Genomic DNA, 19,038 nt, shown 5'->3' on the forward strand with positions numbered 1-19,038 from the left:
TGAGTGAGAGGAAGAGATACATGGAGAAGATGTGATGGGCAAGGCAGTTGAGCAAGGTCTAATGGGCATCGAGGACCATAGCAAGAACTTGAGTTTTATTCTGAGTGAGATGGGAGCCACTGAGCCTCAGAGTTTTGGCCAGGAGGGTGGGGGCTCACTCAGGCTGCTTCCCTTTCCATTAACTCAATCAACATCAGCAACTTCCTTGGGGCTTCATCTCTACACCTGCCCCATCCCCACCCCATGGCTGCAGAGTGAGGACGACACTTCCTGTCCATCCAGACCCGTAATTTCCTGGTGTCACCTGCTTTAAAGGGACCCCTTTCCCAAGGACTCTTGGAGAGGCAGGAAAAGTCACAGATGAGGGAGGAGACACAGCCTGAGGTCTGTGGTTCCTCACTCTCTTGCTTAGCCACTTGCTTCACACTGATTCTGTGACCTCAGAGTGTCACAGAGGTAGGCCACTGCTGCCCCCAAAGGAGTTAGAAACTGCAGGGAAGAGTCTGATATAATTACAGCAGGTAAAGTAAAGTGCCCTGGCAAGAAAACTCAAAACTCCATGTAAGAAGTCTGCTTGTATTAACAATGATGATGATGATGACAACGATAAGGGCTAATATTGCTTGTGTATGTTCTGTCTGCCAGTAACTGTAACTTGTTTATAAACTCCAATGCATATAATCCTTACCACCAACCTACCAGGTAGGCACTATTTCTTCATTTTGTAGTTGAGGAAAATGAGGTAAGTCTCTTTACATAGTAAATGGCTAAGTGGGAAAACAGAGAATTTCAACCAGGATGTACTGAGACAGGCTAGTAAGCCAGGACAAGCAGAATAGGGATACTGAGACAGACAGTGAAACAGCAGTTTATAGCCATCTAAAAAATCTAGATGCCAAGCAGTTTGCAGCCATCTAGCAAATGCTATCTTCTCTAAACCAAGAACATTTAAGAATAAATGGTTTGCACTTCTCCCCAGTTAGAGGGTAAATAGCTTAAGTCATCCTACTCAGGGCAATGGATAGCAGAAATTCAATTAGTGCCATTTGCTAACCACACTCAAAGACAGATGAATTAAAAAAAATAATCCTTATTTTGCTACATCAGCATAAAGCTGGTGAATATTCTACAGAGCTCTTCCTCTAAGACCTCCCCTAAACAGTCTTTAAAACCTCTCAAAATGAAGGTCCAGTGAGCACTCTCTCCCTTTGGAGAGCACACCCGTGCTTCCCTTCCCCTCCTTCTTCCCCCATAGGCATACATCTCCTAAACTCTAAGGGACCCCACGAAGTTTGTAACTAGGGCAGCGGTGGGCAGTGGCAGCTCATCTGAACCTGTCCCCATGGCCTCCTTTTCTCTGACTTCTTAGTGAGCCAAAGCAGCCCAGCCTAGGCTCTTTCCCCCAGCCCTTCCTTGTTTCACTGTCCCCAGCTTTAATAAAAGTCCTCTAAAATTCACCTGGACTTGTGTTGTGAAATCTTTCCGGCACAGAGTCAAGAACCCACACACTACTGGCCAGCCCTAGGCAGACCCACTAGGGGCCACAGCCCCTTTCCGGTAAGAGTCTGACTTGGAGGCTGGGCTTGCTTCCTTCTCACATGCCCTATCAGCAAAGGAGACCTCTTTGGAGGTCGAGACAGCATCATCTTTTCTAAGCAAAGTGGGACTGAGTGAAATAAAGGGCAGCCCTGCTTAATGCAGAGCACAGGCCTTTGCATTCAATGGACTTAATCTCTACATGTCCAGAGCCTAGTGTGAGGCCTTGGATATGGAAGGCACTCGATACATATTTGATGTAAAAATGAATGAATAAAAGCACTTTGCATAGTGCCTGACAAATAGGAAGTGCTCAATACATTATTGCTATTATTAAGTTTGCTCATCGCTTGCACATCCTGTTCCAGGAAAGGTGGCCTCAGATGATTGTCTTAGTCAATAGCTAAAGGCACAGTGAAGTCACCGAGGGTGAAATCGGTCCCCTCAGATGAACTATTGATGCAGGCTATAATAATACACCAAGAGGTCCATGTTGTGGCATGAACAGATCAGACCAACTTTCCCCTTACGAACTGTGTGATCTTGAACACCTTGGTGATCTCCTGTGGGAAAGCTGAGTTTTGTACACTTTGGAGAGCACTATCATTATCATGGTCATTAACAGTTTCCCTACCACTTGCTCCAATGTACTTCATAGATCACCGCTCACCAAGTCAGCGGTCAAAGTTTGGTGACACTGGGACCAGGTGGAGGTGCTCTCAGAGCGGGGTTCTCAGTCTGCTGGTGAGCCCCGGGTTTTCGAGAAGACTTTTTCTTTTCCAACTAGACGGCATAATTAAAATTTGACACAAATTTTAAAACAAAATCCAAAACAGATGCTATGCCTAGAACTGCCACATGCTAGGTTTATTGAGAAAAATTAAGTGATTTCAATGACTGATTTATGTAATAGTACTCCCACCTCTGATGAGAAACAGAGGACAAAAGCATAGTTTTGATCCCTCCAGTAAATACTACATATGAGCTCAATGTCTTATCTTCTAAGATTTACATCCCTCTCTCTCCCCCTACCCCTCATGCCCAATAATTGATTAACAGTTGGTTAATGAATCCTTAGGGATATTTTGGTAATGCAAGAGTGAAGCAGACCACAGCTTGAGTCCCATTTCTGTGTCATCTTGTGCAAAAGTTTAACTCTCTGTTCAGGAACCTGTTTATAAAGGGGCAGATAAACAGATGCCCTGGGCTGCTATGGGGATGACAGGGAGTACCTGGTGTGTGCCATGTGCCCGGCACTTGGAAATATTTAGTAAATGGGAAGAGCTGTTAGAATCTTTTAAATTGTCCATCTTGACGTCATCTAGTACTGATCCATAGAGATGAACATCTCTGGGAATTTATATTTGTCATAAAGGGAGATGGTTTGATGCCTAATTTAGTAAATGCCCCCTTCAAATTTAAATCTTTGGGGCCCAACATGAACACCGCTCCCCTATTATTTTAGAACCACCAGAGATTGGAGGTGGGATTTTACATCTAAGCAGAAAAGTACCCTATTATTGGGACAAGTAGAATACTAAGGAGGATCATTTTGAGGGAAAATGGGAGACTGGTCCACAGTCCAATTGAACAGCTGAGGGACAGATTTGCTCAAGTCACCTTTCTGCAAGCTCAAAGGCAAGATCTTTTTAAAAGCCTTTTAAAAATGTGCTCAGTTCGGAGCTTGCATGTGAGATTCTAGAGAGAGTAATTATGTTACTAGACACTAAGGCTATAAACACTCTTTTGGTATTTTAACAATAAAAAGAGGCCATGAGTGTCTTAGTATTTCCCCCCCTGAAGGAATTGTTTAGCAGTTGTTTAGGCTTCTGTTCAATTATTTTGCCAGGAAACTTCTCCATGCTTTAAATCTCTTAGATGGTCAACAGCCACAGTTTCTAATAGCTAGTTAGGTAGGCCAGAGCTGAACAGAAAAAAAACCTTCTATGACCATGAGACTATAATATATACATACATACATTTTCATACACATATTTCCCTCTTGATAGAGTTGCCCTAAAAGAGGAATGTGAAAGAACATATAGTGAATATTTTCTAGGGAAGGTCTGATATGGTGGTTATTTTCTTCTCAAATGCTTTTAAAATAAATTCTCCATTCTAGATGAAGTGGAGTGTCTGTAACTTTTTATCTGCTTGAAATCCTCATTAAATGATCTCGACATTTTTTACACTGTATTTTGGAATCAGCTTAGATTTAGAGCCGAAAAAGGCTACATTCCCTTTATCTAAAGAATCCATAGAGAAATTGTCCCTTTACAGGGCCATTTCTGGGTCAGACGTGGGTTGAAGAGTGTAAGACCTGCTTGGGAACCTGGGCTGTTGACCACAAAGATGCAATGCCTGTTGAGATTACAACCCAGACATGTCAAGTGATAATGTTTAAGCTATCATATCCTTTCTTCTTTGTCTGTTCTAAGCCTCATTAGAAAGTACTAAAAAGCCCATCATGAATTATTGATAGTGGTACTCAAATAGAATCACTGAGGATGCAAATAGAACTCTCTTAGTTTTACATTAACATCTGTTTCTTTAGGACAACAATGCTAATGAAGATGCTGTTTTGTTGTGGTGGCTTTTAAGTACTAGGTAGTAAATCTGACACTCAAGTTCAAGGTCACAACTGTCTGTGTCTCAGTTACTTTCCAATAGTTCAAAGACTCTTAAACAGAAAAGCAAGCTCTTTGTTTTTTCTTTCCTGCCTAACAATGTCGTTAGCTGAATACTTTGCCTTGTCTTTTCCTCACATGACAGGTGGCTGAGAAATCACCTATTAACCTTCTCAGGGAGCACCGGTCATTTGCATAAAATCCCTTCTCACAACATGAAAGATGTTTGCTCTCTTCAGAGGCAAGAAAATGTCTTATATTGCACATTTAAGAATGGTCAGATTTTTTTTAGGCTTCATTTTTTAACATCCAGTTTTGTATAACTCATTTATTTTCAAAATGGTCTCAATTCTACTCTATTTTATTGTCAGAGGAAGAGCAAGTATTTGTTAGTGTATGTTGCAAATGCGCCACCCTACCCTCCAACCCCATACTCCCGCATGCTCCCTTTTGGTCTAGAGATATGTAACAGACATGATTCACTATCCATTGAATAGAGAATGAGGGTTTCTGTTAACATGGTGGTTACTAAAAGTTGCCATGAATCTCTCTAGAGGGTTTCAGTTTTTGAGAACTCAATCATATGCAACTCGACCTCTTCTGTTACTGAGTGAACACATGGTATTTGAATTTGCTGGAAGAGCTTGAGAGTTCTGCAGAGCCACAAAGTCATGCTGGTGGCCAGAGCCTCTCCCCAACACTGCATCTGCAGTAAGCATAAGAAATAGGCATGGAGGTCAACCCGCTCTCCCAGCAAAGACACCTACCAGCTTCTCTTCACATCAATTCCCAGTACCCAGTTCCCACTTGTCCCTCTTCAAATCATAATGCAAAGGGGATGACACCAACTCTGCTCCATCCTTCTCCTCATGTGACTCCCCCCACACAAAGCAAGTAATTTGAAATTTCCAGTGGTGCCAAGGACAAAGAGGTTTCATTATACAGAAGGACCACAGTGTGCTGGTTTTTTTTTTCCATAACTCCCACAGCAGCATGACACAGACTATGAGTCAGTCACATCATACCATTGTGTGAAAAGGAAAACAACATGCAAAGCGGTGGAGCGTCTTTCTCAGTATGATTACCACGTATCTAGAACAGTTAAGAGGCTTTTCCAATGTTACATGGATTAGGGGGGTACTGGGAAGGTCTCAAAGGCAGAGGAGAGAAAGTAGGACTATGAGTCACCTTACAAAAAGCCTTGGCTTTCAGAAGGAGAAAGAAAAATCCTCAGATTTCAGTATATAAAAAAAAATTATTATGCTGAGAACAAATACCTGCTTTATTATTTCTCCCTTCCCCATAGAAACCAACAACCTTAAAATATAGTGCGAGGGGAATTAGGTCAAGCACCATTTCTAAAAAGGAGCACCCTTAAAAAAATATAATAAATAATAAAACACGCCATAAGATAGTGTTAGTCTCATTAAGTGTCTGAATGAATAAACGATTAAAATAGATGAAAACAGGGTTGGGTAAGAATACAACCTTGTCTTGCTTTGTTTCTACTCTTCCCTCTCCTGGAAGGCTTTCCCCTCAGATCTGCCCCTGGCTCTCTTCAGAATGACACTGGAACAGTGACATTGAATAAACTGTCCCCTCCCCAGAGCTGTTTCCACTGGCCATCCATGCAAAAGTGGCCAATGGAACTTCTAGAGAAAGATAACAGGGCAGAACTCCACTGGCCTAATGACCTCTTCTTTCTTGGTGCTATGATCCAGCAGAATTAGCTGAGTCTCAACACTTCTGACAGCTTCTAAAACTACACGCATCAAGCCTTCAGCGGGCGGGGGGGGGGGGGGGGGGGAGATGTGGGTTGGAGTTTACGTGGAGGTCACTCTAGGCCAGTGTTCAGCAAACTCATTAGTCAACAGGGCCAAATATCAACAACGATTGAAATTTCTTTTGAGAGCCAAATTTTTTAAACTTAAACTTCTTTTAACACCACTTCTTCAAAATAGACTCACCCAGGCCGTGGTATTTTGTGGAAGAGCCACACTCAAGGGGCCAAAGAGCCACATGTGGCTCTCAAGTCACAGTTTGCCAACCAAGGCTCTAGGCAATGATTGACTGACAGCGCCCATACTTACCTGTGTCTAGAAGAGACCTGACACTGACTTTATATGATAACTTAAGTCTGGGCTCCATTCAGATCAGCCAAGGCAGAAGTTCTGGGCACGGGGCCTGAGCATCGCCAATAGTTTTTAAAGCTCTCCACGGGACACTAAGGTGAAATCCGGTTTAAGAACCACTGGACTAAAGTGAAATATAATTTCCATTACCCACCTTTGGATCCCTTTCATTTTCCCAAAGGTTTGGCTCCTTGGGGTGGTGGACAACTATTTTCAGAAATATACTGGGGGGGGAAAAATCAAAACACACACACACACACACACACACACACACTCTCTCTCTCTCTCTCTCTCTCTCTCTCTCTCTTCAGCTCATTATATCATTTTTCTTCTATTAAGGGTTTCATATTTCTTCATCTCTGTGTACTCTTATGCCATAAAACAGACAGCAAGATTCATGACACCACTAATGGAATTTCTGAAGAAAGCCAAATATGGCAGCACCCCATTTGTCTGATTTCTTCCTCTTTTTAGTCCGATTGCTCTAGCAGTTTTGCCAACATTAAGGACATTGGAGTCTGAAGGGCCCCCAGTGCAACCAGCTGAAATTCCCCCATTGAAGATCAGGCTTAGTCAAGATCAGACACTGAATTTGCACATGCCTCCATCCCCTTCAGATAAGCCACTGCACCTGCAAGGGGTGCCTGCTGACTGCCTAACCCGGGGTGGCTGCTTCTCCAGGGGCTACCGGTAGGAAGGAAGTAAAGACAGTGAGACGAGGCAAGCTGGATGCAGGCAGTCCAGTCAAACCCTCGCCTTAGAGAAGCCTCCCTTTTCTCTGACAGAAAATACGGAAGCCTCAAAGGAAAGGGGCTCTGGTTTCGTCATGTGCATGTGTCTGTTATTGGCAATTAATGAAGTTTTCCTTTGGAGAAACTTTGTTTGGTGGCAGGATTTCACATTTGAACATGGCAATGAGCAATGCCCAAGTTTGAACCAGGAGCACATAGGTTTTCTCCACAAACCTCTTTGGCCCACCTTACTTTATTCATTTTTAAAAAATAAGCACAGAGTGGATCTTAGCTTGATAACATCACTGTTTTACCTTAAATGATTAAATATCTGAAAGGAAGGGCCATGTTTTCTAAATTGCTTGTGTGTGTGTGTGTGTGTGTGTGTGTGTGTTCCTTTTTGGGGGAATGGGAGAAAAAACACTTCTGTATCCTGGATTGTCATTGTTATCTCCGAATTAGGGTATTCCAATAAATTGGCAAAAGTCATCTATCACCTTCAGAGAATGTCTAAAAGATGACAATAATGATGGTGGCAATAGCAAATATTTATTAAACAATAAATATGTGTCGGGTACTATGTTAATTTTTTTATGTGTCTAATTCTCTTCAATTATACCAAGCCAAATAGGTAGGAGCTGCTATTACTCCCCACATTACAAACGAGAAGAGTAAGGCACAGAAAGATCAAGTAGCTCACCCCAAAGAAACAGTGTGATTTAGAGCTGTTTGGTAGTTAGGTCATCTTTCTGGTGGGAACCTTTCCAGAAAAACCTCATACATTTCAGATGAACGGCATCAGTTGCTCCGTAATCTGGTCCTGACTCACTTCCCTCCCCTGCGGCCCCTCCCACCTCTCAGATCCTACTGCAGTCAAATCCATTGACTCACTCTACTGCAACATGGAATGACTCCCTATCCCCAGGCCTCCCCTCTTTCTGGACCAAAATCTAGCCATCACCAAGTTCAAATACCCACTTTCTCCATGAAGCCACCCCAGCCACTCAGATAAAACCAGCTGTAAGAATTTTGTGTCCCTCTAATTCCACAAGCATTCTCTGTCTTTAAGAAATATTGGGCAAGTGATTATTTTTTTGACTCTCAGGGATACATATGTCATATAAGCATATTTTAAACGTCTTCCCATGTAAGCATCATGCCTGGCATATTGCGTATGTGCAATAAATATTTTCTCATTATTAGTTCTTGAACCAAAAAAAGTTTAGACATTTTCAGAGCAAGCACATAAAAAACAGAGAACAGTGGAGGATGGAAGAGAGTTCTGAGGTTTTAGTTCTTTTCCAGCATTGGTGGGAAGATACCTCTACCCGGTTATCCACACTGAACTTGAAACTGGTGCTAAACCAGAGGGGCTCTGACGACTGCTCTCACTTCTGGGTGCGTATGGCAGGTACACCTGGAAGGACCGTGAGCCTTTGCATGCCTGTTTCCATTCCCAATGCAACCACAGGCAGCACCAATCCATTATATTCTAATTTTCTGACCTCAATATGACAGGTGATAGACACTTCTGTAGCACCGGTAGGAGAGTTTGGTAAATGCAGGGCCACCCATTTAAAATATTCAGATTTCTGAATCCATTTCAAAAGCAGGTCCAAAACCCCAATCTTGAATGACAGAGCCATGCATTATGCTAGCGAACATATAAATCCCCACCTGGGAAGGACCAGAGTGTCACCTGCACACTGAACAGAAAAGAATTCAAGGTCTTCCTTTAAATAAAGACTAAGGCAAGGATGGAAAATGATTATGCAACATAATTCCCCCTTTCTCCCTCCCATCACACAATGAGCAACCGACGTGTGTGTGTGTGTGTGTGTGTGTGTGTTTGTGTGTGAAAACCGTGTAAATAAGAAGCTCCTGCTCATTCGTACATTAAATATGAGAGAATAAATAAAAATTCCCATTTTACATGCGTGGAACCTTTTTCATAATATAACACAAAATGGGAAATAAAGGAGAAAGAATGTCACCCGGGGACGATCACCCATGACAATTAAACAATTCCTGCAGACAATCAGTGGGGACCAGTGCCATGGAATTCTAAGTCCTCAGATGCAACGTTTATTTATGCCTAAACTTTCTTTTGTACCACCGCTCAGGGACATGACTCCTTTGCTTGACAAAAATAAAAAATAAAAATTTAGGCAGAAGCTCTCCAACTTCGATTACCAGAGAGCTGGAAACTGACATTCTTAGAACAGCTTTTGTTCAATTTGAAGACCACACCGTGGCATCTTTAAATGACATGCCGTGAAGCGGTTACTGTCCCACTACAGGGTGTCCCGGATGGGAGATTTATTATGTGCACCGTCTTCCTTTAATCATTGAGTCAAAACCCCTCCGAACATGAAGCACTGACAAATTCTCCTCTTGACACAGATATGAAACTACAAAAACATGTCTACTGTGAAATCGCCGAATAGAAAAGATCAGAAAAACAAAAAACAAAAACCAGACAATAGTCGACCTTATTGCAGTCAAAATTAATGCGCTGGTCCCCCTTCTAACTTATTCTAATTAATACAGCCAGCCACTCACCACATGCATTTCTAGCACACACCGTGAGCTGCGAACTATTAAACAAAGTCATGTTTCCTTAAGCTCGAGAGGCTCTGCCCGGCAGCTTCAGGAGCAGCAATCATGCAAAATAAGATTGCAGGTGCATACCTTCACCTCCTGATGGGTAAAGACCTCCACATCCACCACACAGGCGACCAGAGTGGAGACATCACAGTCCATGCTAGGGGCCGGCATTCCCCCTCCTGATTTTTCAAAAAGAGTTAGGCAGCCTCGAAGTCCTGTGTGACAGGGTGATGGGCAGAGCCTCCAGGTGGATGCTGCCGTGGTCCGCCCGGCGCTGCCTGCCTTGCCCTGGACACGGCTGGCGCTCGGCACCTGGAGCCCGCTGGCTGCACGCACACAGCCCGCCGCCTCTGAGGCAGCACCGCGGAGTAAGAAGGGCCGGCTTTCTCATGGCAATGACATCACCACAAAGACTGACACAAGCTGAAGCTATTTTTTCCCCCGTGCCTTTTATCTCTAGGCAGTGCAGTGGAGCAAACTGAACATGATTAGGTGCTAAATCTGAACTCAGACTAAATCAATTCAGGCAGCGCTGGCTAGGAACTGAGTCATAGCTGTTGTTTCAGCCGAGTGCTTATGTTTGCAAAAAGCAGGGAGGAGAAGCTGACACCGGGGGCTCTTGTTTGTGGGAGGGGGTGTGGGCGTGGGAGGGGGGATAATTCAGCCGATGAGCCTCCTGAGATTAAGGTGTGACAATTTTCTGCCTCCCGAGATGAGCAGGAAGTTGAGGCGTTTTTGCAAATTGCGTGCCTTCTGTTAATTGCCCTGTGCTGCTCGGAGCAGCCACGCATGTTCTGGACATCCTAATGCATCGCGGGCAGCGGCTGAATAGAAATCCATTCTTGGAGGGACTAAAGAGCTAACCGTCAGTCATTCAGGCAGCCTGGTAAGAGGAGATAATTAGAGGTTTGTGAAATTCTATTTGAAGCACATAAGTGCAGACCAGTAACTCTAAAAGCACCCTTCCGAGCTCGGGATTGCAGGCTGTCTCCAAGGTCATTCACACCAAAAGCGGCCCGTGGAGGAGTTACGGCAAACGTCTCAGGCGGGGACAGATGGCAGAATGTAATGGGCCGACGCACTGATGTGGGTCATGGTCAGCGCTTCGGGGCTCTGTTTCGCCGGAGACTGAACACATCCTATTGCCTTTTCTCTTTTTCTGATTGCGAGTCCCTGAAGGGCAGGGCTGTGGATAATGCGCCTTTCTATCTTGAGCCTTTAGCAGGGTGCCTGGCAGGGGAAGTCAGTAACTGCCTAATGAATGAAACAACAGAACAGAAATAGCCTTCTTTCCCAGTAGGAATGAGCAAAGGAAAAATAGCAGATTCGTTTTTATTTCATTATTAGGTATAGAAGTACCAGCAGAACTCACTAACGTTCCAGCAGGATCTGTCCCCACCGGGACTCAGGTGCACCCTCAGCGGTGGTCATCGGAGCGCAGTGATTTGAAACGGATGGGCGCCTTTCTATCACGTGATTGAGCAAAGTGGTCCAACTTTGCATGCAGATGAGAAAGGTGACATTTCACACAGAAGATGGAAGTCTTGTCGCTGGTCCCCTTTGGACTCCATTTGAGCCTAGTGTTCCCTTGAATAAGGCATTACCCACGCTAAATGAAATCAGTCCACAGTATGAATATTTAGACTGATGAAATTGTGTGTGTGTGTGTGTGTGTGTGTGTGTGTGTTGCGGGGGGAGGGGTCAATTACTATGTTGTCCATGGAACTGTGGAGAATATGAAGCCATATATGCAGATGATTCAACTAACCCTAACAGAGTAGTAATTGCGTGCAAAGCTCTGCACCAGATGCTATAAAAGATAAAATGATGAATAAGCAAAAATCAGGATCCTCCAGGGGCCTGCATTCCCAGGGAGGCGATAAGACATGGAGACAAGGACCTGTACCTCGAGGCAGTGGCTGTGGCTGTGATAGAGAGGCACAGGCAGCATTAGGTGGGAGCACTGGAGAAAGGGCAAAGGAAGGGAGCTGTGGCAGAGGATGGTCAAGAGAACATGACCTCTGCTCTGATCCTGAAATATGAGGAAGACTTTGTTAGACACAGCGGGGGTGAGGAGAGCCCTCCAGACTAGAATGTCCAGAAGAAAGAATAGGGTACTTGGGGGACAGGGGCAACGCACATTAATGATTAAATTTGATTGGAGCCAGGGGTAGCCAAGACAGCAAGAGCTAGATGACTCAAAGCCTTGAGGGACCTTTTAGTGTCTATCTGGTCAACCATGGAATGCCTGCAAAGTTTTTGAGAAAGTAAATGGTATATATATATAATTTTGAACACCATTAGCAACTATTCAACAGGCAAAACAAAGAGACAGCTATTTTTTCATATGCCAGGACATACGCTAAAATATTCTTTTTAAGGTTCATGGCAGTGGCATGCTGGTGTTTAAAAATCGGCTGTCTGAAAAGAAAAAGCCCAATATGTGGCGTTTGGTGATTTCTGTGATGTAATAATCTCATCGTGGCTGATTTCAAGCGACCGATATGAAGTCCCTGGAACGCAAAGTTGCAGAGCGATGCCTATGATCTGTCCCCACCAGCTGTTTGAGCTGCCTCCAGGACACCACGTTTCATTGTCATGAAAACACTGGCCCGCAGAGGTGAGGTCCAGGGTGCGTGTCCAGGGCTGGCCAGGGCGCATCAGGCGGCAGGAGCAGGGCGTTGTAATCGCTGGGCTCTGTGGATTATTTCACACTTTCCGTTTAGGAAAGGGCTATTAAAAGACACATATGTTATTTCAAGAAAAAGAGCCTTGCCATCATGTCTTGGCAGGAGGACATTCGTCTATCCAGGAAGCAGAGCAAAGTCCAAAATTGTAAAATTAGTCCTGTTACTGACGCATGCTCAGTTTCTCCTTTCTGATTGGTTTCTGCCCTGAAGATTCCTTCCTGTACCCAAGAACCCACCAACTTCACGCCTTTCTTTTTAAAAATATATTTTCAAGGACACAGCTCTCAAGCCATTTACATGAGCATGAAATGACTGATAACTCATAGCATTACCCATCATAGGAGAATATGTGTTTTAACAGGGGACTGAATTGTAAATTGAGTGTTTTTAAGGTGGAATTATAAGCCATCGAGAGCATATAATTGTGATTCTGAAATAAAGTTGTTGTTTTTAATAGGTTGGTTCAAATTTGATATATAATTCAATTGATTATACAAAACACTCATTTTTCCTCTAGATCAGAGCCCCTAGGGGGCTTCACTATTTAAAAATGTGTCCTGTTTCTCTAGATAAAATGGACTTCTCATAGCTGAGGATGACTTGCAGCCCTGGAGATGTCTAGGGCATGTATATAAACCCCATGGCTAATGGCTACAAGGCCCTAGATACCCTTCCTCCTGCCTCCTTTCCCATCTCATCTCATAACCAACTTTGCCCTTTGCTTTCCATGTCCCAGATCTACTGGTCTTGGCATTTCAAAAAAAAAAAAATGCTAAGCTCATCTCAGAACCTTTGCACTTGCTTTTGACTTTGTCTGAAAAGACCCAGATCTCTTCATGGTGACTGGCTCCTTCTTCTCACCCAGCTCTCAGCTCAGATATCATCTCCTTGGAGAAGCCTGCCTTGGTCACCTAAAATATGTGTACACATGCATGCACGCTTGTCTGCACACACATACCCAAAATCAATCACTACCAGGCATCTTCATTTGAATTTCATTCATAGCACTTTTCATTATTTGAATTTCATTCATAGCACTTTTCACTATTTGAAATTGCTCTGTTCATGTAGTTCTTTATGTGTTTATTGCTTGTTTCCCCCAACCAGAACTTAATCTCCACATACGCAGATATTTCTGCCTATCCTGTTCCCTGCTGGAAAGTGCCTTACACTTCGTAGGACACTCATTAAGTATCTGACGTATGACTGACTACATGAATCTTCACAGGTGAGTAGATGGCCTCCAATAGAAAGAGACACCTCCTGATGTACGTGTTTCAGGAAGGTCCTTGTCCGAGGACACGTGGGCGTCTGAGTTCAGTGATCACACCACCTCTGACAGCTCAACCCGCTGGCACAGCTCTCTGCTCAAGAACACTCTTCCCAGTGAAATGGCCAGGGACTCTTAGGATTCATTCAAACCACTGCTCTTCCTATGACTGACCACACCGAGAAAATGGGTGCAACATGATGCAGACCCCTCAGACAGAGACTACTTCCCTCAAACAAAGACCATGTCCCTGCCCCTCGGGCCCAGCAGTCCTCTAAGGGGATTGATTGCTGAGCTGGTGCTCTCAGCTCCAACTGTGCAGGAGGCAGCAGCCAAGAGGCGGCAGCCAAGTCTGTCCTACTAATGAGCATAGTTGTTCCCATTACAATGATGGGTTGTTGAAGGCTTTGCTCCTTCTATGTGTCCTTCTGGGTCACTTGCGTCTGCTTTAATGCCTATTACAGAAAATTTCAAATATGTTCAGAAGTAATAGAATAATGAGAGCTTTCATGTACCCACTACCCAGATCAAGAATAACTTGAGGTTTTCTTGTTTCCTTTCTGCCATTAGGTCTCAAAGTGTGGTCCCCAGACCAACAGCATCAATGCCTCCTGGGAAATCAGGAAGGCAAATTATTTGGGCTACACCCAAGACCAAATAAAAAACTCGCTCTGGATCAGTGTCTGTAATTTAACAAGCCCACCAGGTGAATCTGATGCAAATTCAAGATTGAGAACCCCTGTTCCATGTCCCCACCTATCCTCCCACTCACACCAAGTTATTTTGAAGCAGATGTCTAAAAAATCATTTTGTCTATAAATATTTCATTATATATCTCTAACAGACAAGGGCCCCTCTTTTGAAATCACAATACCTATCCTCACAAAACCCGAAAAGCAAGAATAATTCCTCAATATCACCAAATATCCCGCCCACATTTCACCACCCATACTACCCATGTCCTCTTTACTCCCCATCCCCTCCCTGGGCCCCTTCTGCCATCCTTCCTTTGCTTTGTTTAACAGTTTGCATTGGGATTCAAACTACAGTCATCACTCATATTTCTCTTAATCTATAGGGTCCTCCTCCATCCCTTCTTTTTCCTTCCTTGTAGTTTCTTGCTGATGATGAAGCCATGATATTTGACATTTAGCATTTCCCCCAGTCTAGACGTTCTTGGTGAACTTCATAGTGTGATTCCATTGGTCCCTCCACTGCCAGTAGGTCCTGCTAGTTAGGTCCAAAGGCTTCAAAGATTAAGACGTGGCAAGACTCCTTCCTAGATGGATGGGGCAGGAAATATGTCTTCCTAAAGGACGGATCAAGGCAGGGAGAATGTAATGCAACTGTCTCTCTTTGTGGTACGAGCAGCCTTTCGTGCTCAAGGCCTGGGTTCATTCTTTCATAAGGCGTTCATTCTTTCAAAAACGATGGCATTCCTTCGGCATGCATTCACGGCACACTTCTATTAAAAAGAACGACTTCTCTCTAAACACATGTGTCAAACACAAGGCCCGCGGGCCAAATCCAGCCCGCCAGGCCTTGCAATGTGGCCCGCACCGCGCTGTCATCACTGCACTCCGCTGTCAGTTTATGACATTGTCAGTTTATGACTGTTCAGTAAACCATTCGGCCCGCGATTTAGGCTGGATTTTAGATTTTGGCCCCTTCTCTGATTGAGTTCGACACCCCTACGATGTAGCAACCGTGAGCTACATTTTATATGACAGGCAAATACATACTTGATTCTCTTCCTTTATTAACTAGTTTTGGGTTAAAAAGAACGATTTGTCCCTTTATTATCCTTCAAAGATGATTGAGGGTTTCTTCTTTAAGTGTCATTATGAATTTATTATACATATTGGATGGCTTTAAACCCATTGTAATTTTGCTAGTGATGTCCATCATTGACTGGTCAGAGTCTAATAGGTTGGCTCCTGTGTCTTTTTGACACAATCCCATCATCCTTCTGGCATGACAAGCTGTCCCAGACTCATGTCCATTTCTAGCCCTAGATAAGAAATCAGCCATTTCTCCAAAGAGCCTAGTTCAATTTAGTCAGTATTTCAACATGTTTTAATATCCTAATCCATTTACTTAGATAAAGAGGTGCTCTTTGCACTGTGTTGGTTATTGTTTTAAAGCTTTAAAACAGTCAGAGATAGGAAATATGCAAATATAGTTTAAGGATAGCATACACAATGAGTTCAGACTGATCAGTACAATCCAAATACAGAACTACCGTATTTTTACTGAAACTTACCCATCTTGCACCTGCATCCTCTTTCTTCCACATCACATATCATGGTCCTTAACATAATTACTCCCTTGCCTTATCCCACACTATATGCATAGCAGACTCAGAATCACAATATAAACTAGAGGCCCAGTGCATGAAATTCGTGTATTTGGGGGGTGTCCCTCAGTCCAGCCTGCACCCCCCTCCAATCTGGGACCCCTCGAACATCCCTCTTGCAATTCAGGACTGCTGGCTCCTAACTGTTCACCTGCCTGCCTGCCTGATTGCCCCTAACCCCTCTCCCTAACCTGCTGGCCTGATCACCTCTACCTTGCCCCCCTGCCAGCCTGATTGCCCCTACTTTGACCCCCTGCCAGCTTGATTGCCCCTACCTTGCCCCCTGCCAGTGTGATTGATCCTAATTTGGCCCCCTGCTGGCTTGATTGCCTCTAAATGCCTCTGTGGGAGGTGACTTGGTGGATCAGGAGAAGGCACCACCTCCATTACCCCACTGCTGCTGCTGCCACTGCTGGCCTGAGCCTTAGCCCTTCATAGCTGCCCATGGCTGCCTGAGCCTTGACCCTCACAGCCACTGCAGCTTTTCTGGAAGGACGTCCAGAAGACATCCACTCTAATTAGCATATTACCCTTTTATTAGTATAGATACTACCAGGAACAATTTAAGATATTTTCCCCTGGTTTTTTGTTGTTGCTGTTTTGTCCTTTGGGTATAGCCAATAAAGGGAATTCAAATTTTGGTCTTACAGTCATTTGGAATAGTTTCTCTAATTCCATCAACTGGATGACAAGTTAGGTTCTTTGGTTTCTAAAATGTTTACTTTTAGAAACATTTACTTTTAAAGGTTCAATTGTTGCTAAAATGTTTCTAAATTTATTTATCAGTCAGGCAACTCTTCAATGTTTCTCTCTCATGTTGATTTCTCTCTCTCTCTCTCTCTCTCTCTCTCTCTCTCTCTCTCTCTCTCTCATCAATAAACATGTCCTTGGATGAGGATTTAAAAAAAGTCCTAAACACCCACCGATGCTCCTCAGTGAGTTTTCAGTTTGCATTAATCTAGTTATGAGTAAGGGGGATCATTTTTTCATTCCATAAGAGCCATTTGCCTTTCTTCTTTTTTATACCTCACTTAGGTCTGGTCATCATATGCCAAACCCATTCTCACCTCCAGGCTCTTGCACTTGGTGCTCCCTTGCCTGCAATGAATGCATTTCACCAATCTAGACCGGGTTCGCTTATCCATAGCACTCAAGCCTCTGCTCCAATGCCCGGCCCAGGGAAGCCTGCCCAGTCAGCCCATCTAAATAGCACTCTTCTCTCTATCTCCTCACCCTGTTTTATTTTCCTACAAAGCATTTGTCACTAACCAATGTTACATATTTATTCGTGTAGTTTCGGTCTCTCCCATTGGAATGCAAGCTCCAGGAGGGCAGGGCCCCTCCACCTTGGTCACCCTGTACCCTGCAGAGTGGGAGCTGTGCTGGGGGAATGAATCATTGAATGAGTGGAATCTTTTCCTCTTATAAAGCTGCTGAAGACATGGACTAGAAGTAAGTCTATCAACTGGGTCCTGTAAAGGAGAGTGACCCTGAGAAGGGAGGGTGAGCAGATGAAGGTGCCTCAAGTCAATGGGCTATGGGGATAGTGAGGTAGAGGCAGGAAAGGCCCATAAGAAGTGAGAAGGACCCTGGAAGGGGAGGAAGGACACAATGCAAGCTCACCATCTGTACAAGTCCCATGTAAGTGGCGCTGCAATGCCCTTGGTCAGACTCAGGGACCATCCTCATTCCACCACTGCCCAGTTAGCACCCTCGAGGCCCACAGATATATTATGGCCCGTCCCTGAGTGGCACCCCGAAGAAGCTATTATCACTTCTTCTTTGTCTCACCCTCCTCCCCATTCTCCAGGGTTTTCTCTCTGCCTCGATCCATGCTTTAGGAAGACATATTTCCCTTCCCATCCTCCACGTCTGAACTGGATGGTGCATTTTATACCAGGCAGTGCTATACCTAAGAAGCTGACACACTTGAAAAATTATAGGGATGAACACAAATAGGATGTTATCGAGGCACGCCTGTCTTCTGGGCAGCAAATTCTCTGGGAACTGCTCCTCCTCTGCTCATCCTGGACTTGTCTGGGGGCAGCCCTGACCCGGCCAAGCCTGTCAGAGTTTTCGTAAAAATTTTCCAAACCCAAACTGGGTCAAGAGCACCTGTTCTCTGTGGTGTCAGAAGCTTGGAACTGTTGCCAGCCAAGATTTTTCATCATAAAGCAAATTCAGACATAAACAGGAAGTAGAAGTCAAAAAATGAAGTCCTGGAAGCACTGGAGTCTTCATCTCCAGGTGCCCCTCAGGCCCTGTGGCACCCTGACGACCTTGGGCCACTTATTCAACACTCCCCTTGGTTATGTTAAAAAGTCTAGTGTTATACCAACCAATGCTCCCTTCTCTCCCATGCTGATTCAGATAGTGTTGCTGTCACTAACAACCAGAAGAGCCCTGGCTAACACACACACACACACACACACACACACACACACACACACAGGCACACACACCGCTCTAGGTTAAATAACAAGGGACAAGGGACAATAAAGTAGAAGTCATTCATCCGGAGACACATTCAAGTTTCTAATTTGTCCCATGGAGATGCTCTCCCCTCTCCCTCAATCAGATCTGAGGTGAGGGAGCTGGCACCATCCCAAACTTCCTTCCTGAGGTGACAGCAGAGTCCAGGATGGATTTCTGCTAAGAAAAGACCGTCCTCACAGACAGTCTTCCCATCTCCATTGGCTTCACCCTATTCCTTATCCTGCAGGCGTTAGAACTGGCTCACTCACTCCTGGCCACCTGCTTTGAAAATCTGTGTATTGGCCTGATACCTAACTTTGCTTGAAAGGTCCCATTTGCTATTTTACCTTGGTCTAGCTGAAACTTGCAATTTAACATCCTGTTATACTATCATGTACCTGGGGCTCACTTTGTGAAGTCACTCTTAAAAATTTTATTAGCAGTATGCTATGTGCACTTCACAACAGGCTGTTTAGAGATGAGGAAGTCATGTGCCCAAGGCTGACCAGCTGGGAAGTGGTGGAGGTAGGTCAAATGCCACTCACTGGCTTCCAGAGTGTGAGCGCCCAACTCCTCTGCTGTGCAGACTTGAATGCTCTGGAGAGGAGAAGATG

The 19,038-nt window shown here is 44.3% G+C and overlaps 1 protein-coding gene across 4 annotated transcripts in view; it reads right to left on the reverse strand.

Moving 5' to 3' along the window:
- Positions 1-19,038, reverse strand: part of RCAN2 (regulator of calcineurin 2) — a 223,897-nt gene that overhangs the window by 83,443 nt on the left and 121,416 nt on the right. The window contains exon 1 of one of the 4 annotated variants that reach the window (XM_084889848.1): positions 9,718-10,212. The exons of the other annotated variants lie outside the window; for them this stretch is intronic. Within the exon in view, the coding sequence (XP_084745974.1) occupies positions 9,718-9,804 (87 nt within the window). The 5' untranslated portion in view covers positions 9,805-10,212. Of the gene's footprint in view, positions 1-9,717; positions 10,213-19,038 lie in introns of those variants that run through there. 4 annotated transcript variants of the gene reach the window in all.

Source organism: Pipistrellus hanaki (assembly GCF_964339955.1).
Source record: "Pipistrellus hanaki genome assembly, chromosome: 7".
Classification (NCBI taxonomy): domain Eukaryota; kingdom Metazoa; phylum Chordata; class Mammalia; order Chiroptera; family Vespertilionidae; genus Pipistrellus; species Pipistrellus hanaki.